Here is a 26868-nt window from a genome sequence, read left to right on the forward strand (position 1 = left end):
TTTCATTCAATATGAATAATTACCACAAAATCAACTTCTCAACTACACAAAAAGTTATCATTATCGCAATTTAGTAGATGGATTTTGATGGTGTTGAGTGCATGTGGTTGAGTTGATGCATAAATTTATCATTTATTCAATCATGTAAAGAGAGATCTCACAGTCTGGTGTACCAATTACACCAAAGCTCTATTTGAGAGACAGCTCTGTTTGGTTAGGCTTTTAATGTTACATAAACTTTGAAATACATATTGAATAAATTAGATTTGATTATTAAATTGGGACTGATCGATTAATACGAATGAAAAAAGACCTATAACCATCCTCGTTAAATTCAGAATCCTATAGTAAAATTGCAAGTTGATTAGTTTATTATTTCATAAGAGTGATGATGCGTCAATTGTGTATTTCCTATCCCGTACATATGTAATCAATTCCTCCCTTTATAATATCATAGATAGATAGACAGATAGGTGACCACTCAAGCAAAGTATCATAAACTGGGAACTTGAAAACTGAAATTCGACGTATTAAAATCTTGACGAACTGAAAATAGGCCTTTATATCCTGGGTAAATTCAAAATCTTTATGCAAAATTTCAAGATAATCAGTCTAGTAGTTCAGATGTGATGATGCGTCAATCGTATATTTCCTATCCCGTACATGTATAAGCCAATTCTTTTCTTTATAATGTTATATACTAGCAGTTAACCCGTGCTCCGCAAGGGTATATTTTAAAACTTCACAAACTGGAAACTTGACGGAGTAGAATCTTGGAGAGTTTGAAATAACCATCCTGGGTAAATTAGGAATCATTTTGCAAAATTTCAAGTTTATCAGTAGAGTAGTTCAGACGTCATGATGCATCAATCGTGAATTACCTATCCCGTACGTGTATAATTTTAAACCGTTCCCTCTATTTATATCTATGCATGTTAGAAGAAAGACTATGACTAGAAATGCTGATTCGCTTGAATACACAATACATGACATAGAGGAGACTATGCTTCACTGTATCACAGAACAGATCTTTTTTAGAAAAAAAACATTTAAGGGTCTTAAATTTATTAGACAGCTTCCTACTCATTTGAAAATTGTGAAGATGTGGATGTTTTTGAGAAGGAGTTGAATAGATTTTTGATGCTTGGAGTATTCTTTACCACAGAAGAGTTTGTGTGTAGAGAGGGTTCCTTTGTGTGATTTTTTCTTTTTTGTATTACTGTATGTATTATAAATTTTTGACAATTCCTGTACTCTGATTAGTCTCTGGGAAGCTTTAAAAAACAAAAAAATAAAAACATAAATCTCACTACCCTTTTAAATTATTTTATCACAACATGTTTCGGACATTTATATTTTTATTTACATTTAAAGTGGTCCTTAATAAAAAAGACAATGTATAATTTTATTTATAATATTATTATAGATTATAGAATATCAACAAGTTCATACGCACCCCAGGCCTCTTCCACTGGATGTTGGGCGGAATACTGGATGTGCCTATCACAGAGTCAATGGCCGGGAAAGTGGGATCAATGAAGAGCGTGGCCTCCTCGCGATGGTGGCGTTTCAACTCCGCAAAGTCCTGCTTCTTGTAGGCCACCCAACCGCCACCCCCTACCCCTCCGCTCACCCGCTCCACCACGCTGCTCAGCGCATCCATTGTGCATGCGCCGACTCACATCAAACTGCGACAAAAAAAATATTATTATTCCAAAAACATTACAATACAATCATATCCATGTAATTTTCTTGAGATTTACATAAAATACAGAGTGGTGCAGAGGAGACGCATGTTTCTCGAACCGCTAGTACTCGGCGACGGGAGGGGATATTCACCTGGAACAAAATATGTTGGCAGACAGCCCAAAATATGCCATTTCAGAAACTAGATTAATTCAAAAAAATCAACTTGAAATTTTAAAAATGTTGAAATTATCGACTAGAATAGATAAATTGATAATCTATATAAATAAAAATCAAGCCTCAAATTTTTACATTCAATAACTTTTTTATGTGTACACCGAATTTGATGATTTTTTAGTTATGTTCAGGACCAGGTTTATGGCATATCAAATTTATAATCCGACTTCAGGACTCTTTCCTAAAGTCCTTCAAAGTTTACATATTATAATCCTTATGGGAGAAGATTTGTGAGCTGGCCATACACAGAAATAAAAATCAGCTGTTATAATCATTGCGTCATCCAACAGCCGTCGGTAGATAGTAGACAAGAGTGAGTGCTGCTCCATAACCGCCCATGTATTTTATTCTAAACGCCCCGACTAAAAACAAAATGACTGTTCTGTGTATAACCATCCAGCAGTGCGGCCTGAGGTTAAAGACTTACATGCTCTAAAGACATTGCTTTGTTTCGAATAATTGTGCTGTCTTCGTTGTTTAGAATTGTTTTTTAGTAAATTATTACTGGATAAATATATAACTAATCACATATTAAGATATGAATGTAAATACTGATTGTTGGATAATTTTCATAAAAATATAGTGATGATGCATCAGATTAAGCCAAGGCTAAACACACCTGAGGAGGCGCGGCTTGGTGATACAAAGTGTTGATGTTATGGAGATTGCCTTATCACACTGTTCCACGCCATGCCCGATTCAGTGTGTGTGTGTGTGTGTGTGTGTGTGTGTATGTATGAGTGCTTCCATTCAAAGCAAGAAGCACCTGGATGCAAAATGCCGCATCGCGCCTCCTCAGGTTTGCATCCAGCTAAAGTTTGTCATGAGATACATTAACTATTTGGCGGTACGAAGTTCGCCGGGCCAGCTAGTCATTAATAGATAATTTTAAATTGCGTACAGAGTGGTTTTTGGGTTGTATGTATTGAATTTAAAGTTGTAGGCACATAATATTATGTGTGTATAGCCTGCTTTCACCTAAACCTTTCCTGTCTATTCTTTAATGGTTTTCTTAATCATTAAACCTTTACTGTCTTCATTCAATCAGGCTGTAGCTGTTTTTAACTTCCAGTCGCTATGGAGCGTTGGATCCTACAACATCGTGTGTTCGCTGTCGAGCAGTTTTTTAAAATCAATGAATCTGTAGTCACAGTGCAATGTCTTTTACGTCAATGGAACCACATTTTCCGGAGTACGAACTCATTTTAGCGCAGCTATCCAGCTTGTCAGTTTTGTATAAGAGTAAGCATTCCTGCCCGGCAATTAGGAGGTACTGGGTTCGATTCCCGGGCAGACAAATAATTTTTGAATAGTAGCGCTCATTGAATTTCCATCTAGCTGTTTACCCTGTTGTCAATATTTGCAGTAGCAGAAGTCTTCGGGGTGAATTACAGCATTTAATTTGGATTTTCGTTTAATAATAATAATTAATTCATTAGCATTTGAGTAATAATTGCAATATTTAAAATTTTTAAATAATAATAATTTTCATTATGAATCCATTTGTAGGATATATTGCGGTGGCTTCCTATATTGATGCACAGTCATTGTGGACCAGAGGAAGGTACTGATATTGAGACGCTTTCTAGAAAAAAAAATAATAATTACATATTCACGACATTTCAAGTATGTATTTCAGCATATATTTCAGACAGACAGACAAAAGATATTTATTTCAAAAAAAAAAAAATGCACTTTACATACAAAGTAATAATCTTATGTACTCATTATCAATATAAAACAACAACAAAGAATAAAATCAACCTCATGAATACAGTAAGCCAAGTAAATCTTTAGAAAATGGTCTGCATGGGCAAAAAATGCCTGTGCGCAAACCAGAGTTGCATATTATAAGTTTGTAATAATATGTAATTATTAAGTAAGTAATAAAAGTAATTATTATAAGTAAGTTATAATTTAATATAGCATATGAGTAGCCTACACTCAATTGCATATGAGTAGCACAAATCATACACAGTTGGATAACTTGTATAAATTATACACAGTTCGTCAAAACTTTGAAATACAGGGGTCCTCACATCATACCTCTAAATAACCTTGTCATCAAATATCAGAATATTATTTATTTGTAATATTACATTTATATTATTTTTATTTGAATAGAAATTACAAAGTGAAGTTTTAAAATACTTGTATTAAACATGGTACTGATAACTCTTGGATGCCTACTCAGACATGTACCATTTATTACCTAACAAAAGCCATGCTTTGCTTTGATTTTAGTCACAAAGTTTGATGCACCCTTAGAAAACAATTGAAAAATTAATATTTTATCACATTCCCAAACTTTGACACTTCAAGATTTTGTAATGTATTCTATAATTAATTATTAAACGGATATTGACTGTTTATTGAATTATTTATGCATTTCATTTTAGGAGAGAGGATTATATGCTAATTAATTAGTTCCATTCTAATTAGTTTTGAAGTTGAATTGCTCACAATAAGTAATTTAATTACAATTTAATGTTGAAATACACTGACTAAGTGAAGGTAAAAACCATTTAAGAAGATTGTTCAATTTAATTAAAACAATCCAGATAAATTAATACTCTGAGGACTTCTATACAGCAAATTTTGGAAAAAAAATAGTTTGAGGAAATTATATGATGAATACTACTGAACAAAACTATTCCTCTGGCCATATTATCATAATTCACAATATTTATTATAATATTATTGTAACCTAAATCAATGAATAAAACCAATAAACCGATGTTGTTTTAGACTTCTAATAATGTTATTCGACTGAAAATTTCATTTTCGACTTTCTGTAATGTAATATTTTGTGTATAATCTATTTAGCTTTATAAACTTGACGATGCCTTTGTTCAATGTATTCGATGGCCGTAAAATTCTTTCTATTTATAAAATTAATATACTGTAATTCATTCATAAAATTTTGATTATTTAATGTTCAAGTATTTGTACACAATGTGATAAATAACATCTCAGTGACGTTGAATCTTCAAAAATTGAATTATCAAATGTTCAAGTTACCTTCAACACATCCCCGCGATGTTAGAGATCTTTAAAAGTTGAATTATCTAATGTTTAAGTTACCTTCAACACATCTCAGTGACGTTGAATGCTGACCGCGTCACTGTGCGTCGCTGACTGTAGCAGCCAAACTAGGTTGAAGTGACACATTAGTGACGTCACATGTATCAATGCATCAGGACTGCCACACTGGGCACACAGTTGAGCTTCACCTCCCTGCAAAAATGGAGGCCACACAAACAGCTGATCATTTATTCACAAAATACAATAATGCAAAGCACAAAGAATGTTTGACATTTGTAACAGGTAAAGGCTATTACAAGAATACAATGTAACTTTCGCTGCTCCAGTCGCGTTCACAGGCATCCCCTTAACCCAATTCGATTCATTTCTAACATCAAAGCTAACCTAGAAACGGGGGTGAGAAGGAGGAGGTGAGGGAGAAGCAGGAGGTGAAGGAGAAGGAGGAGGTGAAGGACAAGGAGGTGGTGAAGGAGAAGGAGGAGGTGAGGGAGAAGGAGGTGAAGGAGAAGGAGGTGTTGAAGGAGAAGGAGTTGAAGGTGAAGGAGAAGCAGGAGGTGAAGGAAAAGGATGAGGAGGAGGAGGAGGAGGAAGAGGAGGAGAAGAAAGAGGAGGTGAAAGAGGAGACGGAGAAGGAGGAGGAGGAGGAGGTGGTGAAGGAGAAGGTGGAGGAGAAGCAGGAGGTGAAGGAGAAGGAGGAGGTGAAGGAGGAGGAGGCGGTGAAGGAGGAGGTGAAGGAGAAGCAGGAGGTGAAGGAGAAGTAGGAGGTGAAGGAGAATGAGGAGGTGAAGTAGGAGAAGGTGGAGGAGGAGGAGGAGGAAGTAAAGGACAAGGAGGAGGTGGAGGAGAAGGAGGAGGTGAAGAAGGAGGTGAAGGAGGAGGTGAAGGAGGAGGTGAAGGAGAAGGAGGAGTTGAAGGTGAAGGAGGAGGTGAAGGAGAAGGAGAAGGGGAAGAAGGTGAAGGAGAAGAAGGAGGAGGAGGAGGAGGTGAAAGAGGAGACGGAAAAGGGGAGAGCAGGGAAGAAGAAGGAGTTGGAAGAGGGGCAGAGTAAGGATTAGGAGAGTGAGAAGGAGGAGAAAGAGGAGAAGAAAAAGGAGGAGGAAGAGAAGAATAGAATGAAGAAGAAGATAGGAGAAGAAAAAAGACAGGAGAAGGAGAAGGAGAAGAAGAAGAAGAAGAAGGAAGAAGAAGAAGAAGAAGAAGAAGAAGGAAGAAGAAGAAGAAGAAGATAGGAGAAGAAAAAAGACAGGAGAAGGAGAAGGAGAAGGAGACAGGAGGAGAAGAAGAAGAAGATAGGAGAAGAAAAAAGACAGGAGAAGGAGAAGGAGACAGGAGAAGAAGAAGAAGAAGAAGAAGAAGAAGAAGAAGAAGAAGAAGAAGAAGAAGAAGAAGAAGAAGAAGAAGAAGAAGAAGATAGGAGAAGAAAAAAAAGAGTAGGAGAAGAAAAAAGACAGGAGAAGGAGAAGGAGTAGGAGAAGAAAAAGAAGACAGGAGATTGATTGATTGATTGAGTACTTTATTTATGTAGATTACAATATATACTGTCTTATACACTTATATACAATAGCTTACAATACAGCAAAATTATAGATGAATTTACATGATATAGACTAAGAAAATAATTATTGAACTGTATATGATATGAAAAAGCAATTTGTAATATAATAACTATAGATAATAATTATATTGTTATGCATCTACATAAATTGGCGGAGCTTTGGACATATCAATGTCCAAAAGGAGAAGGAGAAGGAGAAGGAGACAGGAGGAGAAGAAGAAGAAGAAGAAGAAGAAGAAGAAGAAGAAGAAGAAGAAGAAGAAGGAGAAGGAGAAGAAGAAGAAAAAGAAGAAGAAGAAGAAGAAGAAGAAGAAGAAGAAGAAGAAGAAGAAGAAGAGAAGAAGAAGAAGAGAAGAAGAAGAAGAAGAAGAAGAGAAGAAGAAGAAGAAAGATAAGTGGAGGATATATGATTGCTGTTTTATTATTCAATTTGCTGGCCTCAACAGTGACCCAATAATTGCAAAAACCGATTTATATGATTTATTGGTAGAATTTTTCACTACTCAGTTACAGAGGTAGAATGAATTTGATTCACTTCAATCTGTCAGCAACCCTTATAAATAACATCAACGTTTCCCCTTCCAACCAATGCTGACACAGTTGAAAATATAATTAGATAGTGAGATTGAATTTCTGTCAATCTCAGAATTCCTTATAAATAAATTTAATATACAGGGTATTGTTAGGTATGTTTAATAGGGTATTGTTCCTGGATGATAGGAGTCTACAAATGTCGTATTTTTGAAGTGTCCATAACTCAGCGGTTATCCTTGTAGCTGCCATTTTGTTTTTTCACTTAGGAATTTTTATCTCAAGAATGGAAAGTTGTATAGATCTGAAATTTGGTATGAATATTTACGCTATAAATAATAAACTTTAAAAAAACAAAAAAATTCTACCTGTGTAAATTTTCAAAATTATAAGGATAACCGCTGAGTTTTGGACACTTCAAATACGACATTTGTAGTTCCTATCATCCAGGAACAATACCCTAAAATGTTCGACACTACTTCTGAAACACCCTGTATATCTTATAAACTGTCAACATTCCTTATATAGTGAGGTCCACTTTATAATGACAGTGGATAAAGATAGGAGAACAGCGTTGTCGATTCTCTGCCTTAATTAATTATGTTTCAACACTGTCAAAAACAGATTTGGCATCGTTGCGAAGTTAGAAAATGATAGTACTAACTACTTTGTCGAATGATAGACAAGGATAGCAACATCAAAGTTAATCAAATACTGACATTATAACGTGGACCTTACTATAGCTAACATCAACCAATGGTGATATCTTAGAGTGAATCCACTAGAGTTGCAAGACGTGTGTAAACTCTGACCTCGCTTTGACCTCCCGATATTCAATCAATGCTATATGATGGGGACAAAACACGAGTTGAAAGTGCGCACCATTGTTATGTTACGACAAAGGAATATTTAGCACATCGTTTACACGACATTCAACAATACTGTATCTCAGAAACATACTACTACAGTGAAATTCACTTTCAACTTTCAGGATTTTTTATAAAAATCATCAATGTTTCACCTTTTAAGATGCTGACAGTTGAAAAAAAGTAAAGTCTTGAATAAAAAACACTTAGAAATTGTCAAAAGCCACAGATTTAAATTTGTGGCTCTTTTTCAATGGTATTTTACCAATGGTAAAATATTTACAATGGTATACGTAGCACATTTCCTGTGCTACGTACAGGAGGATACTTTATTCCGCCTCGTCCAAGAAAGGAAAAATTCAGGAGATTCTTTCTATATGTCGCTCCTCCTATTTTCAACCTTTTGCCTAGTGAAATAAAGGATGCATTACGCTTGAATAGATTCAGACACTTGACCACGAGTTGGCTATTGGAGAGGAATGAAGTGGAAACATTGTTTCAATAAATTTTATCTCAGTAGATTAATTTAGTAATTTTATTAAGTATGTATGGCATTTCAACACGCTCAAATTACCAGATTGCATTATTTAAGCTCAAGATTTCAATTCAGCTAAATTTATTTCTTATATTTCATAGCTTTATCTTATTCAGTTTTATTTAGCATTCTCTCTCATTATTGTTCAGATTTTAACTTGATAGTTTCTAGTACTGGATCCGATCATATTTACTATTCATATTGAAGGCATTATATTTATAGTTTATATTTACGTTTCTATTCATGCAGAGCTCTGCTGTTTTATTTTTGTTTAATTCTTATATTTGTTTAACACTGTAACCATACTAATCAAGAGAATAAAAAATGCATATGGAACATGAACAACCCCACACTGTAGTAACTCAGGGGTTGTTTAAAGCAATATATTTCCACTATTTTCAGTTATACATTGTAATATATTGTAATTTAATGTATTTTTTGGAAGAATAAATTTCAATTTTAATTTCGAATTTTGTTTAATACTAGCTGGCCCGGCGAACTTCGTACCGCCAAATAGTTTAATGCATCTCATGACAAACTTTAGCTGGATGCAAACCTGAGGAGGCGCGAAACGGCATTTTATTTATCCTATTATTATATTAAGCGAGCAATTTCTGTACATATCTGGTTATTTATGTGTGATACATCATTTCAAAGGCCTTTTCAAAACGAGAAAGATGACATCAATAAAAATGTTCTATGACACTTTTATCCAAAATGGCAGCTGATTGAAGTTTTAGTTTTCAAAGAAATAATTGATAAAGTTCAATCAGCCGCCATATTTGATAACAGTATCATAGAACATTCTTATTGATGTCATCTATCTCGTTTTGAAATGGCCTTTGAAATGATGTATCACCCAATGGGTGTTAACATTCAAAATATTTATGTTACAACCCCTCATTTCCTTGAAAACTAAAACTTCAATCAGCCGCCATTTTGGATACAAGTATCATAGAACATTTTAATTGATGCCACCTTCTTGGTTTGAAAAGGCCTTTAAAATGATGTACCACACAATGAGTGTTTACATTTAAAATATTCTACTAACAATCCCTAAGTCACCACCTTATGAGGGGTTGAAATTCAGTTGTACGTCAAAAGGTAGAGTATTCGACCAATAACTTATCCTGAAAGTTGCAGTATTATACCCACAACAGTATCCAATTTATTGAACGGTTCCCATACATATGACTCACTCTGTATTATAGATCAACCTCAATTCAATTCAATTTCAATTTAAAAAATAATTTATTCCCCACAACATAATATTATTACAAAACATTGTACCATCTAACAATACAAAAAATACTAATGAAAATTATATGTTTTGCTTCAGATGACAAAAACATAAAGCGAAATAAATATGAGCACACCTAGGCATAAGCCCTATTGGAGTGCACTTCTCTTAAAATAAAATAAATTTAAAGACTAGAGTAGTAGGACCGCTACGCTCTACACATGGAATAAACTTTATTTATGTGAAAATTAATAATTATAAATTTACCAGTGTTACGGTCTTCATAATGCGTATTATACAGGTCTTCATAATCTATTATAACAATTGTAATGTTATTGATTGATTTTCCATTGATTTTTATGGAAAAAATTAAGTTAAAAAAATAATATAGTAGAATAAATAAAATTATTCAAAAATGTTCTCAGTGGACAGCGAATTAAATTATGAAAACAGAAAGACAGGGAAAAACCACTGACTTAAGAATAAGATTATACTGCCTAATATTTATACTAATGTACAATCCTCAAAAAAGATTCACAGTCATTCAATGTGAACAGATAGAACTTCAAACTTTCAAGAAATATTAGCCCAGTCAATAAAGGTTTTTTCGATCCGAAAATTAAATAAAAGCTGAATCTTTTACCATCGATAGAACCCTCCCAGAGGGTCATTCTCCCCAAAAGTCCCAAGAAATCCCCTTGGAGCTTTCCCCCCTAGCCACCCTCAAAGTTGAAAAATGCAGGTAATCACGGGAAATCAATTATCTCTGTAACCATTGATCGGAAACAGTTCTATTATATGCCATTCGATTCGTTACATTATGGACTACAATATTAGTTATATTCATTTTTCCAATAAAATTGACAGTTGTCTTGATAAAATAATATGTATGTAAAAATTTAGGGGGTTTGTGATTTGATTTTTTTGTTTTCTTCGAATAACTTCGAAACAAGTAGTTTTAAAGGAAAATGAGCCGAATAATTAATGTAGCCACTGTCATTGCAAATCCATTGATGTATATTGTTATGTATTTGCGATTCCATTTGACGCTGTGGAAGGGGAAACAGTTGACGCAGAACGGCGCGGCTGACTCTCTTAGCCATAGTAAACAGCAAACTGGAAATCAATTATCTCTGTAACCATTGATTGGAAAAAAATCTATCATATGTCATTCGATTCGTTAAATTAAGGACTACAATAATAGTCGGATTCATTTCCTCAATAAATCGAACAGTTTCCTTGATAAAATTATACAATGTAAAAATTTAGGGGTTTATTGATTTGATTTTTTTGTTTTCTCCGATTAACTTCGAAGCAAGTAATTTTAATGAACAATGTGACGAATAATTATTGCAGCAACATTCATTGCAAATCCATTGATGTATATTGTTATGTATTTGCGATTCAAGTTGACGCTGTGGGAGGGGAAACAGCTGACACGGCTGACTCCCTTCACCATAGTAAACAGAATAATACTGCCGTCTACATTGCATCTCATTTACACTATGGCGCTCGAAACAATTAATTTTGTCTATTGTTTTGACATGCGCTGTATATAGATTTTCACTTTTTAATATTCTAAAAAAATATTACAATTTTCTTGATTTTACCATGCTCATGATAAAAATCAGGATTTCGATGTTTGCTCACAGAATTTATTATATTAATTTGAAGTGTGCCTTCTCCATACGAGTCAGAGGTAACACAATTTGATAACTCTAGTTTTAGATATTGATGTTTTTCAACGAAGTTTCATGATATATTATGTGTCCGACTCCTTCATCTTATCCTTATTTTGTGAAAAATGAAGATTCAAAATTTCTTTTCATAGCTTTTCTTGTGTTTTATCTTGTTTCATCACTCTTTATAATTTAAACACTTGATAATGGAATGAATATCATCAGATCACGTAAAAAAAAAAATAAATAAAAGGGTGGGCCTACCTGAGATACTATAAATGATAACACTGTACTCCTGATAAGTTGGAAATTTTCAAGCTGAAAGTAGATTAATTTGTTGGACATTCGGTTCAAATATTAACAAATGTTACCAAATATTACCAATATTATCACATATAGTGAGAACGAATTACTCTGAAGCTTTCTATTCTCACTGAACATGAAGAGACAATACCAAGTCAGAATCGCAGTTCCGTTCAAATCATTATTATCAGAGCTTTCAAATTGATGCTATGTAACTAAGGATGTTATCCCCATCTCACAATTTCCCTATTTATCCTTATCCTGATTCAGAATAAAGTAGTTGATCTCTTTAATCACAAAAATCAATGTACAGTACCTATAATAAATAGTAAAAATAACAAAATTTCTAGTTAAAATGCAACTTTTTCTAGGTACGAATTTCAAGGCTCATAAAATGACTCTTTCTCATTCACAGGCAGAAGTTCCAATGATCATCATAATAGTAATTTAATGAGAATTGTTTGTATTGTACATTGTTCAACGTAAGATAAGCTACATCTTTAAGGTAATCAACGTATTTAGATTATCGTGTTTATGAATGAAAGCGAGACTGTGATAGAAGATTAGTCAAACTGAAATATAAACATTATAAACAATGCATATTTCTGATCAACTATAATTACAAATGATAGTATCGAGCCGAAATGAATTGAACAACTGAATTTCAAAGTTACTATTCACTGTTCAAATCGCACTGTGATTTCCTTTTACTTCCAAATGGATTGAATTGCCTCACTCTTCTACGTAACAATTATTGTAAAAAAACCAGTGGAATGTGAACGTCATCCAAATAGCAATTGAATTTCAATTTTCAGATCATGAAATTCATAAAAAACTAATTCTTGAGAGAATAGTGATAAATTGCAAACAGTGCAAGTAACATTGATACAAAGCGATACAATGAAAATCAACATAGATTAATTTAATACTGGACTTATCAAATTTATATTACCGTTAATTTATATTATTCATAAAGCTTATAAAATGTAAACCAACATTTTAAATTTTCTCTACTGTTGCAAAACATCGATAGAAAATAAAGAAGAGCCCATTATAAGCACAATATACTTGTGTACTAGAATTCACTTGAACTAACTTATCACTTCAACCCTTCAATGATCACAATGAACTAGAATGGTATAAAAACCATGAAATTGATAATCAGGTACAATTTTCAAATAGCTTCACCCAACTGAATTTGTAAATGCTAAGTCATAAGAAATCATGTTCAATAGATTTAATTTGAATACTTCAAATAGAAAATGATCTATTCTTTTGGTGCCTTAATCAAAATCAATTTCAATCAACATTAATCGACATAAAGAAAAGCTTCTGCCAACCTTGTGTAATGAATGACAAGATGCGAGTGGAGGTGAAAAATCTATATGCTAACAAAATTAATAGAAGATGATGAATCATCTTTCAATTATTCTTATACGGTAGGGTACTTTGTGGTTAAATGTGAAACACTTACATGATTTTCCTACCTTTTATGCATGCTTACTCTTCCTTAATTTGTATGTTTGCATGGCTTTCATCTTTAGAATCTACTGAATTTTCATATTGGACTGTCTAAATAATGTAGATTCAACTAGTAAGAACGGAAGATAAGCTACTTTACAGAGAGAATCATAGAAATTTTCAACTCAACAAGCCCAATGTATATTTTTTATGCCTCAGCCGTCATATATATTTGGCTCAACTGAAGGTATATTATCAACCTGGCTTGGAGAATATTAACTGTAGAAAACAGCAAAAACTGCACGCTATGATTTTTCAGGAAATTGCCACTGTTAACACTATTGTAATCTATGATTTATCTCAGTTTTTGACATTCATAACTTATGATAAATTTTAGCATAGAATTATGATCATACACACATATTTTAAATATGTACTATATTATGTAATAGTATGAATATTTTATCGGTTGCAAACAATATCTTTGTCTGTCATAGAATGCATGATTTAGCACATATATAACAACAAAATGATTTTAGAGAATTAAAATGTGAAAAACTAGTTTCATCACATGTCAAAACAATAGACAAAATTGATTGTTTGGAGCGCCATAGTGTGAATAAGATGCAACTTAGAAAGCAGTAGGCCTACTACTGTATTTTACTGTTTACTATGGTGAAGAGAGTCAGCCACGCCGTACCGCGTCGACTGTTTCCCCTTCCACAGCGTCAAATCGAATCGCAAATAAATAACAATATACATCAATGGATTCGCAATGAATGTGGCTACATTAATTATTTGTCTAATTTCCTTTAGATTATTTGCTTCGAAGTTAATCGGAGAAAACAAAAATCAAATCGAAAAACCCCTAAATTTTAACTGTTTGATTTATTGAGGAAATTAATACGACTAATATTTTAGTCTATAATGTAACGAATCGAATGACTTATAATAGAACTGTTTCCGATCAATGGTTACAGAGATAATTGATTTCCCGTGTTTACCTGCATTTTTCATGTTTTAGGGGGCTGGGGCGGAAAGCTCCAAGGGGATTTCTTGGGACTTTTGGGAGAAAGACCCTCTAGGAGGGTTCTATCGATGGTGGGAAATTCAGCTTTTATTTAATTTTCGGATCGAAACTGCTTTTTTGGACCTTCATTGACTGGGCTATATATTGAATGGGATTGAGGACCTTGATGAATATGGCCCATCATCATTCAAGATGATCGTTCAATCCCTTTCAGACAAATCCGGATAAAGGTTGATGTGTGAATGAATGTAGTAAATTAGCAGGAATCACATTCATTCATCAAATTACTCTAGTTTGTAAGATTCCATTCAAACTCTTAGCATTCTTTATGAATGGGCTAGCATTGGGGCTACCCATTCAAAAAATGCTGACAGTTTGCAATGAATCTCATTCATTCAATTGGCGACCATCTTTGCACTCCTATTGTGTGTAACCCTAGCTGACTGTGGCGTGTTGATGAAAACATAAAAGGCGAAAGAAACTATAATAACACTACTGTAATTTAAATCAACTAGGAGCATGACGAAATTTTAAATTAAGATCAGCCATCATCATAAATTTTTGTCGTCTGTCTGATGGCTAATAAGCTGATTCGCTAGTCGAGATAGCATCAAATCTTTACACACTAATAAATGATCTAGTAAAGGAGAATCATCTCCTTTACCAATTTTAAATTTAGATCAGCCATCATCATAGATTTTTGTCGTCTGCCTGATGGCTAATAAGCTGATTTGCTAGCGGGAATAGCATCAAATCTTTACACACTAATAAAAATGATCTAGAAAAGGAGAAACATCAAGTCTCCCTTTGTCTCTCTTCCTTTAGATGTGTTGAGTTGTGAGCCTATAACTTTTTATATAATAAAATGACTATTTTGAATTAAAATCACAATAACTGATTGAATCATCTTTAATCAACAAAGAATGTACAAACACTAGATAGGCTAGTGTCACATAAAATTGTAACTCACTTAAAAATGAGAGGTTAAAAAATGTTGTGACTTAAATTTTTTCAAAAGGGTATTTACATTTGTTTTTTATTTCTTGATTAAATAATTTGAGTATATGAATACAATCAATCAAGACTTCAAGAGTCACCTCACACATTTTCATAAATAATAATTCTGAATAAATTTGTGGAATGAGTACAATTTGTACTCGTTCAAATTCACTCTGGAAATTGGTATATCTTTGATGGCTATAAATTGCTGGGTAGCATCTGGAGTTACTTCTCTTCCAAAATTAATAAATTTACATCCACATCATCAATACAGTACCCAACAGTAGGTGGAAAAATTACAAAATTTGACAGTAGATCTTGATTTAATACCATTTTTTCAACTACATTCAATCATCAGTTTATACTATACTAGAACATTTTCAATAGAACAATTTTCAATTTAACCTGTTTTAAGCCTATTAACTTTCGTTACTAAAAATAAAATTTATTTATATTTATTTAGCGTATGGCAGATACACAACAAATAGCCTATATAGCTCATAAGCCTCAAATGCTTACATATACACTGTATATTTCCAAATTTTTTGAGATGTTGTGTAGTTTTCGGTCAGGAGAACTTAAATTTGTCTGACCGCCATTATTTGCTAGTCCATTTAGCGTTACCCAATGTGCAAATTTAGATATAACCCATATTATAATAACGTCATTGTCCATAATTTATGAAAGATTTGAAGAGTGATTCTTCTTTAAAACATTCTGACTGGTAATTCACAGATTTTATTTTATTCAACTATTTATAAATCCATCATGCCATTATTATATCTTGTATAAGTTGAGGAAAAGTTAATATCTGGTAATGAGTAGAGTATGTACCTTTTTTGAAAGAGATATTCAAGAAAGGCACATACTCTATTCATTACCAGATATTCACTTTTCCTCAACTTATACAAGATATAATAATGGCATGATGGATTTAGAAATAGTCGAATAAAATAAAATATGCTATAAGAAATGGATATTACACTATCAAAGACTATAAAGTGAAGCTTTTATAAAATAATGATAATTCCTAACTATAAAATTTTATAAAAAATGTTTACTGTAGATACCGAGGGACCCAAAAGTCACTATAAATCATGAAGCTTTGTTAATAGTAGGGTAGTGAATTTTTGTCCAATCTATACATCAAAGATTGTGTAAAAACCTTTGTCTAAACTGTTATCTAAATTTAATAATATATTAACTACAAGTAATGCTTTGAACTTCTATTGTATGGGCTTTTCAAAGCTACGTGTTTAATCATTCTTTAAGAGTAGTATTTTTGATAATGTTGAGTCCACTTGACAATATTCAGCTTCTCCCTTGGTAAAAATCCTTAGGCCTAGTTGCACAAAAGACGGTTAAATTTTAACCGACTTTTGTGTAACCGGCACTTCTAAAGTATACACCGGCAAGAATATTGAACAATTTCAACAAATGCTAACAATTTAGCTATTCATGAACAGTTGAATATTTCATATTTCCACACAGAGAAGAAAATAAGGAAGTATTTCGGAAAAGTTGGGAAAACATTTACTCACAAAACAAGAGGAAGTTTGCTGAAATTGCAGTCACGCTAAAACTTTATAAATATTCTATTAGCAAACTTCCTTCCATATGCTGCTACTATATAGGCAGGTAAGAAAATCAATCACATTCTAGCCCACTTAATACAAACCATAACTTCCGTCTCATTCGAAATTATAGCAACATCTATATAATACTAGCCGTCAGGCTCGCTTCGCTCGCCATATCCGTCTAGCCAGGGGGCTCCGCCCCCTGGACCCCCGACTGGATCGTCCAAGAATGAGATTAGCAGGCTCGCTTCGCTCGCCTGCATTTTTATCATGTTAGGACAATCCAGTCAGGGGTTCAGACTAAACGTCTAGCTAAACGGATATGGCAAGCGAAGCGAGCCTGACGGCTAGTAATATAATATTCCCAGGATTGAAGTAGCAGTGCCCAATCAATTTTCCGCGATGAATGCATTTAAATCTTCAACTTGGTGCCAACCTAACAAAGTCAACTCAACTTAATGCCAAGCTGACAAAATTATTAATTTAGTTGCCAGTTAACAACTGTTTCGAAGAGGTACTCTATCTAGATTATAGTTCTATAGTAACATATGATATGGAAATTTCAATTATAATTAAGAGATTGGGAGAAGAAGAATATACATGCTAAAAGGTGAACTTTAAACCCTTAAAAACAACCCTTAGAGTTAAAATATTGCCAAAAGATTTCTTAGTGCGCCTCTAAAGGGCCAACTGAACATACCTACCAAATTTGAACGATTTTCGTCCGGTAGATTTTTAGTTATGCGAGTGAGTGAGTGAGTGAGTGAGTGAGTGAGTGAGTGAGTGAGTGAGTGAGTGAGTGAGTGAGTCAGTCAGTCAGTCAGTCAGTGAGTGCCATTTCGCTTTTATATATATAGAAGAGAGAGTAGGGTTGTGTTTGTTCGTGTGTTCGTTTGTTCGCATCAAAACATGTCAACTTGTGGATTGCATACCGGAAAAACGGGAATGATTTAGATCTCCAAATTTTCACATAGATTCTAAAATATCAATCTCGTGCACCTGGAAGCCCAAATTTTGATTTTCCTTTTAGATTTTTCAGAATTAATGTTTAAATTTCATTAATGGTACATTCGATTTCATTAAAAATCACCAAATCATATGGTGGAATTAAAAAATATTATTATACAGGTATATAGGTGTAAAGTAGTATAGGAAAATTATGTTTGACGCATCATCACGTCTGAACTACTGGACTGATTAACTTGAAATTTTGCATATAGATTCTTGTTTAACCGGGGATGGTTACAAACCTATTTTAAATTCTTCAATATTTGATTACATCAAGTTTTCAGTTCAGAACATTCTCTTAAAAGGGTAATTAGAAGATAGGTAAGATTAGGGATCCTTTTCGAATGATAAAAACAGGTTTTCCGTCACACCCAAATTTTTTCCGCCATTTTGGAACCACCACTTTGAATTCAACTTCTTTTTTTAATTGAAAGGTGGTCATATGATAGGATTTCCAGAGAAAAGGTATGGTGAGAATTTATTCTCATTCATTTCCTTTATTATAGTATAGAAGAATATAGATAAATGGATGATATATCCATCTATCTATCATCTTCTATACTATAATAGAGGAAAGAACTGGCTTAAAGACGTATACACGTGTAGAGGATATGAAAAATAACTTACGCAAAAGTTGAAAATATGATGTTCCAAGCCACATCAAATATAATCACTTTCAATTCTACCTTTTAGGCTATATTTCCAAGGTTTTGATTAAAATTGATAAGCTTTTAGAACATTATAGTGAATAAGGAGTTTGAAAGGCTACTCTAATTCTAATTAATACCCTAATAAAGTATTAATTTTAATAGGGCAACTTTAATGGTTAATTGTAGAAAATAACTAGTAGGCCTACCCTAAAATATTCAAAATAAGCATGACCAGTTTCTAATTATGTCATTGTCGAGAGAGTCCTTATTGAAAATGTCGAAACTAATCATGTTTCATTTTGGAATATCACAAGGGTACTAGTTACCTTCTATAATTAATAAATATTCATCCATTTTAAAATAGGCTATGTGTTATTTAAAGTACCATAACAGAACTCGTTTATTAAAGCAAGATATAGTTATCTCAACAATAATTATTAGAATTAGTTCGCCTGTTTGAATACACTTTGTACATGTCATATGTGTTAATCTATAATAATAATAATAATTTCCAATATTCGTATAGTTTTTACTGGTGAGGAGTCCCTAATTGAACATTGCCTGAGAAGGCATATTGATTTAGGCAGTCAATTGGCCTCACGATTCTTATACATGATTGTATATCAGCCGGGACCGTACCCATCCAATGATCAAAAAGGGGACTGCTAAAATAAAATTGCCTAAAAAACGTTTACAATATTGATATCCCTTGGTGTAATATATCCCATAGATTCCAAAAATGCCAAAATTAAAGCACTTATTTGTTATTTATTTATTGATTTTCTTTTCGATAGAGCTTCAATAGGCCTTGAAGTTGAATACGGTACTCATAGTAGGTAGGCCTACCTATAAACGATGTGATTCAAAGAACATGCATTGACTCTGAAGGCAATTGATTCTAGTTAATAAAATAATTATAATAATATCTTATTAATAATGGAATGCTTCCAGTTAATAAAATAATATCTTATTAATAATGAAATACAATCAGTTACTTCAAATAATTTACCCTTACAAATTTCAAGCATAGGAAATGAAAAGTTAACTCTTATAGATTGACATGCCTATAAAGCATAGAATTTTGCATAATTATTGAAGTAACTAATAATTGTGGAAAAGTTATCTGAGTTTTAAAAAGCAATTAATTCACTTTATTGAATTAAATCTCCAATAATCATTTCAGAATTACCTTTTGGACAACCCAAAAAGTTCATTACGCATAACACATAAAGCAAAATTCATGTCAAAGAACTAGTTCTTTGAATGTTACTGTTTCTGCCCGCCTGGGTGCGCTGCAATCGATTCTGCTTCTGCCCGTTACGAAAACACAGCTTTAGATATCTAATTCTAAACATTCTCAAATCTTTGTCAAGAGACCTTTATTTATCCACAGGTGTATGCTTACAACACGAGTTATGAGATGAAATAACAGAACAGAAAACATACATAATATGACTCAAAATCTTTCATAAAGACTTGCTAATATTTTTTCAATAGATTTAAAACTCAATTTATTTTCAGGTTTCTACAATACTAAATATTACCATTAATGTTACCTATTCATAGATATGTGATTATTTATTCATTTTGATAACTGAACAAACATTAATTTGTATTTGAGAACTCAACAAATATCTTTTTATTTCTCAATCTGGAAAACATATTTACAGTCTGTATTTTGTTCTTTATGTAGTGAAAAACTATTGACTTTGTTCCAAACATAATCACCATTTGTGCATAAATTATCATTGATGTGTCAAGACAGTATTATAAAAGCAAAAACATGTACAATTTTTATCATATTTTGAGAGGTTTGGAATCATAATCATATTAATCTAAATTATCATTGTTATCATTGTATTGTAAAATATCATAAATTATCATTGATGTGTCAAAACAGTATTATAAAAGCAAAAACATGTGAAATTTTTTTCATATTTTGAGTTATTTTGAATCATAATCATGTTGATCTAAATTGAAAACTGTTTTATTATATTAAAATAATATACTCATGTAGCCCACAAAGTATTTGTCAGAGAATTCAGCAAGATAATTTATTCGTCAGAGAAGCAAACCTATTCTGAAGTGGTTAAATTGAAATTTTCTGAATGGAAAAATAATTGAGAATGATTATACAGCAAAAATGTATTGTAAATATTTGAGTCGAAAGTACTTAGAAATTGAAAAGTACTGTATTCCATATATTTTGTTCAGGACGCCAAATTGAACTATATAGTTCAGTCCACGTTATGATGGCAGTGGAGAGTTGGAGAACAGAGTTGCCGATTCTCTGCCTTGCCACTGCCATCTATAGAGGATAGCTGATACCGGTATGTATATCTGATGTAATTACGAAGATGGAAAAGGATAACGCTATCCGCTTTGTCGAATGATAGCAACACCAATATTACCCTTGAAACTTGGACTCACTACAGTTTTTTTGGACTTATGGGTACTTCAATCTAGTTAATTTTAGTACTTTGAGTTCAGTTTGGCTTCCAAGCAATTGTGATATTCAATTTGTACAGCTCCCAAAACAATAAGGTCCAAGCCACAAGTAAGCTTTTTCAAGCATTTTTTACAAGTCGGCAGGGCAGAAAGCTCTTCGATTGGCTGATTGGGTTGGCGCCTAAAAACGCTTACTATGTTCTGGTCCTTAGGATGAGGCTTTAAGAGGATTTTTAAGGTTTGATTGAGTTTGTATTTGGGAATCAGATGATAATCAACCAATCGGGGAGCTTCCTGCACTGCCAACTCGTCTGAAAAAAAAGGCTTGTGTGGCCTCGCTCTAAGTGAACGTGTCCGGTCGCCCCCATACTTGAGGCGTTTTTATAACAAGACCATATTGGGCGTTTTTTCAGGAGCTTAGAGATCCTTAGAGAGGATTGGAGAGGTACCTACCTTGCTGACTCCGAAAACGCCTGGAAAAACGCTTAATATGGTCTCGCCCATAACGACACTAGCCGACGACGGCTAGAGTCGTCAAATAGTAATTGCACTTCGAGACGCCCGAGTTTACCCAAAACCGGGTAAAGATTCAGTTGTGATAGCTAATCCACGTTAATATTGTGATTGAAGAAGTTACAATAATTAGATAATTTCTCTCACAATTCAATCTATCAAATTATTCTGATGAATACAGTCAAGACTCTATAGTGAGGTCTACATTATAATAAATATATTCAACTATAATGGTGTTGCTATTATTATATATCATTCGTCACAGCAGATAGCGCTATCCTTACCTTACTTTGCAATGTTGCCAGATTGTTTTTAAACAATGTGGACATATAATTCATATACAAAATATTTCGACAATTGAAAAAGATATTTTAGAATGTTTAATTGAATATTTCTTGACTATAATACATATGTAATTGATTATATTAAAAGGGATGAGCATTTGATATTACATTGGATACACAGGAATCAGCTATCTTCTATATAGAGCATTGGCATGGCAGAGAATCAACAACACTGTTCTTCTATTTTTCTCTACTTCCATTATAAGGTGGACCTGGACCTCACGATAATCTTATACTTTTACGGAGACCCAGGATACATCACAACATCATCTCTACAATACTGCAAAACAAAGAGAAGTGGCGATGTAACTTGATAACTTCATAAATTGCATTTCTTATAGTTTAGGTTATTCATCAGCTTGTTGCCTCAAAATTTAAAAAGTTAAATCAGAATTCAATCTGAACGGCTAGAGATATGATCTTTTATATTGAAAATCTATCACCATAATATACACTGTACATAGCTAGAAAATAAAGATGTCACAACAAAAATTCAATTCACATATAACAGGATTCATTTGTAAAATAGGTACTGCAATTACGTTTACATTACTTACTTGAATAGCAGAACAGTCATCATAAATGATTATTGGCAATCAAATGCAAAGAAACTAATTTGAGAAGGCACCGTGTTGACCAGAAATAGCTCAACCTTCTTCCACCGACTGAAAGCCAAGTTCTTTTAACCTCGCATTCTAGAAAACTAGACGACGTTTCTAGCTGCATAAAATACATGATTTGAAAAATTCAGAACATATTCATAGTAGAAAGATGTTGATGGAAGTCTAATCTAGTCTTTACGGATAATACTGTGAGAACAAAGAACAATGAACAAGAAGTGAATCCAGCTAGTTTGGCATTTCAGATTCAGATTTCACATAACAGTAAACAAAGCCCGTCTTCGTCTGCCAAACATATGTTTTGATCCCCACCACAAACTTCAACCAGTGGCGTGCTTTGATTTTGTGTTGACCAGCTGTATAGAGTTACTATGACAACGGATAAGCTTCTCTTTGGAGTAATTTTCATTGAATCCGATTCTTGCCAGCCCCACAAACGAAAGAATTTCTTTCTCTGTAGTCTTCAACAATAATTGTTCAATTTTTCAGTTCATCGATAAGAGATGTGTTCGCATTAGGCTATAATAGCAGTATTTGATTAACATCAGTGTTGCTGGTGTGATATGAGATCTAGTGGGAAGAGTACTTGCATAGCAGCCTAGAGATCCCCGGGTAAAACCAGCTCATTACCAATAGTTTTTGACTAGGTTACTCCCAAGTTATTTGGCTTGGCACGTTGAACTGCCGGTCCCTGCTGAAGTATGACAATCGTAAGGCTCATTGATGGCCCCCTGTGGGTTGGGGGAGCTTTGAGACGAACATCGTACTTAAGAATGTGTTGAAACCAGAATTCACACACAGTATTTCTGCTTGTTGTAGGAGGCGGCTAAAAGGGACCCCAAGGCAACTCCAGAAGTTGCCTTGCCTTCAAACCCACGGGATCTGCCCGTTTCAGGGCCCGGGTCAGGGCAGTTTCGAAGGGGCAAGAAAAACCCAAGAGAACAGAGATGGGTGAAACTCGATGAATAAATGTGGGTCAAGAGGCTGAGTCAAGGGTGGCCGGGCGCCCTAGAGGCAACTTGGCCACCCCTTCCTTAGCGGAAGGACCTTCAAAGAAGGCCAGTAGTGGAACTCACGTAGGTCACGAGGACGAATCAGTCTGAAGAGACTGCCAAGCATATCACACTGGATTGTGACAAGCAACCAGGTGATGAATGGGATGTTAGTATAGTGAAAAACTCCTGGTTCTTGTAAAGGACACAGGTATTGGTTTGCCTAACTAACATAATCACATCCCATGCTGCTTTACAGAGATTTGGTGCGCGCATTCTCAATCTTTGCAGCAGTTGCCAGCTTCCTAGCCCTTCTCGATGTGCTTTTTGTAAATGGATTTGGCACGTTGGTATCTCAACCTGTTATCATTCTCTTGTCATGCTCCCATCTAACCTTCAGGTCTTGAAAGGACTTATTCATCAGATCTCTTGTTCAATTTTTTCAATGTTCTCACTATAAAAAAACTTTTCATCAAATCTGTTATGACCTATGCATTTAAAAATAAGATTGTTTTCAATAATTCCTCTCAACACAATTACCTGACCCGCGGCTCATATCTCCATCATTCTGGTATTTCACGTAATATGAGATCTGTCTGCGACAGAAATGTGACATATCTGGTTCACGTAGTTCTGCGGAATGCACCTTTGTTTGTTAGTCAGCCGGGGGAATGCTCAATATACCAATACAAAAGAGTATTGCGGGGTGGTTATCTGCCTTAAATAACAACGAATGTGATCTGATTTTGAGATCTGCGTACGTCTAGCCCCGCTGCGCGCAAACGCGGTTGGTTAAACTACAGGCTTTCGCTTCAAATTATACTACTACTGTATACTATTATCTACTGTAGACCTATATTCTATACAAATTTTATTCCTCTATATATTTATTATTTTGAGCTTCCAATTTTCATCTTCTCTACCTCCATCAGTAATCAACCAATGAATTTAAATGCATTTAACAGCCATTTTAGAATGTTGGTGTGTGTGTATGTGTGTGGTGTGTGTGTGGCTGTCTTCCCCCTCCCTGTATGTGTGAGTTGTATGTGTGTAGTTCTGCTACAATATTTCTATGATTGCATAATAATTTCTATTATCTAACATATCATAATTCAATTTACTTCTTTATTTAAGTTATTCTTTTCATTTCAATACAATGTACCTAGCCAAATCTAATTTCCAGGAATTTCTCTCAAGTTATAATAATTTAAATAATGTAATTACGAACTCAAACAACTCACAAACAGACCTGCGTGTCCATGTGAGTGTTGTTTCAATTATATCTTTTTATATATTGTTTATACTGTAAATGTTGGAAACAAATAAATTTGATTTGATTTGATTTGAAGCATAATGTCCCTTCAGTCTGGCAGGATTATCAGTGTACCACTCTTGATGACTTTTCATACATCCCTGTTTCTGCTGCAACTGCTGAGAGTGATATGGTATCTCTTGTCATACACCAAGCGCAGGAGGATGTAATGGCTGATGACTGTCAGTACACCAAGATGAGCAAAGATGGGCTCACAGTATGGGCAAGAAGGTTTTCGCCTGTTATGGTTTTTACTTTACAGCCCTTTTTTGCAGCCTCAGGACATCAGCAGCCTCTGCCAAGTGACCTCACAGGAGCAATCGATCAAGCATCAGAGTAGCTCTCGTGATCACCCTTCCTGAATACTGGGGCAGTTTCACACTGAACTCAACTTTTATAATCATACATTTATACAACATTTATATAATCATACATAATCAACATTTATAATCAATTGGCAAATCTGGAATCGATTTGCCAAAAAAATTTCATAATCCTTCTAACTGATCTAAAGTTGCATTTCAAGTATAAGTTGTGTTTCTCTTACAGTAATATCTAAAAATAATTTCATTCATTCAAAAATACATTTCAAATCAATTATACAACTCCTCTACTTTATAATTTTGTTATAAATTAAAATAAAACATGGCGGCTGAGTATTGTTTGTCTACTTCTGTACAGTCACTGTCAAAAGTGAAATAAAATATTTCTGGCCAACTGACAACATTGCAAAGCTAGAGAGAGAGATAGTGCCATCTGTTTTGTTGCATGTTAGACAAGGATAACAACACTATTATCAATCATACACTGCCATTATAACGTGGACCTCACTATACAGTCAAAAGCATTTAATCTTATAGTTGTTGATTGTCAATAGATGGTCCAGGAAATATGCGATGTACAATTAAACACACAGAATTACATATTCTTTCCATCTTCCATTTTTCGATGAATATAAGCTAAGCTAAATTAAAAAAAAAATATTCTGCCATGAATGCAATATGAACAACTCTTTTTCATGAGGTGAATAATTTTTTCCAACATTTTCCTATTACTCATTGATAGGGGAGTGATAATTATTTGTATAGGTCTTCTAAGGAACCATTATCTACAGCTGGTATCAATCAACTACACTTCAACTCCAAACTACCGTTGTAATACCAGCAACCTATACAATTTATCATAGGGTGACGTGTTTATTACAGCTGGTAACTTTAGATGCTAAATCATAGGCCAATTATCCCAATATGATCTTGAATCATGATCATCTTTCCGTTCTTGGGTAGCCGCTAGGCCGACAATTTCGAAAACTTAGTTCTGTAAAATGGATTATCAAATAATCATTATCAGCCACCCTATTGAAATTTCTGGTCTGAAACCATCCTCAATACTCACACAACATATTCCCAAAGTTTCATGCAATTATGTCAAGTATTTTTCAAGTCATAAGGAACAAACACACAAACAGACATTCATTTTTATATATAATATTCAAATATTCAAATTCAAATTCAAATTTATTCACACTCATAAATACATATACAGAAACCAAATAGAGTCTAGCTTGACAAATACAACAATAATCCATCTAAAATTTAATAATAGATTGTAAGTAATAGTATATAATATAATAATATATAATATAATATTAATGTGAACAATAACTGCTCACAAAGTGCTTCATGAAGCACTTGTCCGTGAGCAAGAGTTGAGGTTTAATCGGATATAGGAGGAGAAAAAAGCCTACACACACACATACACACACACACAAACACAAACACACACACATTCAATCACCATCATCAAGTAATTTTATTGATTGATTGTAGCATTTCCTCTCTTTAAATATACTTATATTATGAAATGTAGTTAAAACTGCGAAAAAATGGGAGGAAGAATCACCAGTATAATTTTTTTCAACATAATTCATGACAAGAGAGGGGAAAAATGAAAAATAAAAGATGAGACATAACAGCGATAAATAAAACAATGTTTGCAGATCAAAGCTAAATTCAAATAAAATTAAAATTAAAATCAAATTCAAATAAGACAAAATTTATTGCTTTTACTCCAACAAAAACTGGTGAACCACCTATTGAATTAGATATAAAAATTCACAACCATGACTCTCATATCGTCTCTAGACCCAATAATTGTATCTGTGGAACAATCGAAAAAGTCAATTTTCTAAAATATCTTGGAATAATAGTTGACAGTCACTTGAAATGGAACTTTCA

General features: G+C 33.6%; 1 protein-coding gene and 1 long non-coding RNA gene across 2 annotated transcripts in view; both read right to left on the reverse strand.

Moving 5' to 3' along the window:
• LOC111055118 (calpain-5-like) overlaps positions 1 to 1684 on the reverse strand; it is a 52194-nt gene extending 50510 nt beyond the window's left edge. Inside the window, exon 1 of the mRNA XM_039424795.1 lies at positions 1457 to 1684. Within this exon, the coding sequence (XP_039280729.1) occupies positions 1457 to 1663 (207 nt within the window). The 5' untranslated portion in view covers positions 1664 to 1684. The remainder of the gene's footprint in view (positions 1 to 1456) is intronic.
• A 1723-nt stretch (positions 1685 to 3407) lies between these two features.
• LOC111053223 lies at positions 3408 to 22594 on the reverse strand. The gene is made up of 3 exons (XR_002606220.2): positions 22265 to 22594; positions 5008 to 5160; positions 3408 to 3508 (listed from the first exon to the last, which is right to left on the reverse strand). It is a non-coding gene; the product is annotated as an uncharacterized LOC111053223 (long non-coding RNA).
• Positions 22595 to 26868: the final 4274 nt, after the last annotated feature.

This window comes from Nilaparvata lugens, chromosome 3 (assembly GCF_014356525.2).
Source record: "Nilaparvata lugens isolate BPH chromosome 3, ASM1435652v1, whole genome shotgun sequence".
Taxonomy (NCBI): domain Eukaryota; kingdom Metazoa; phylum Arthropoda; class Insecta; order Hemiptera; family Delphacidae; genus Nilaparvata; species Nilaparvata lugens.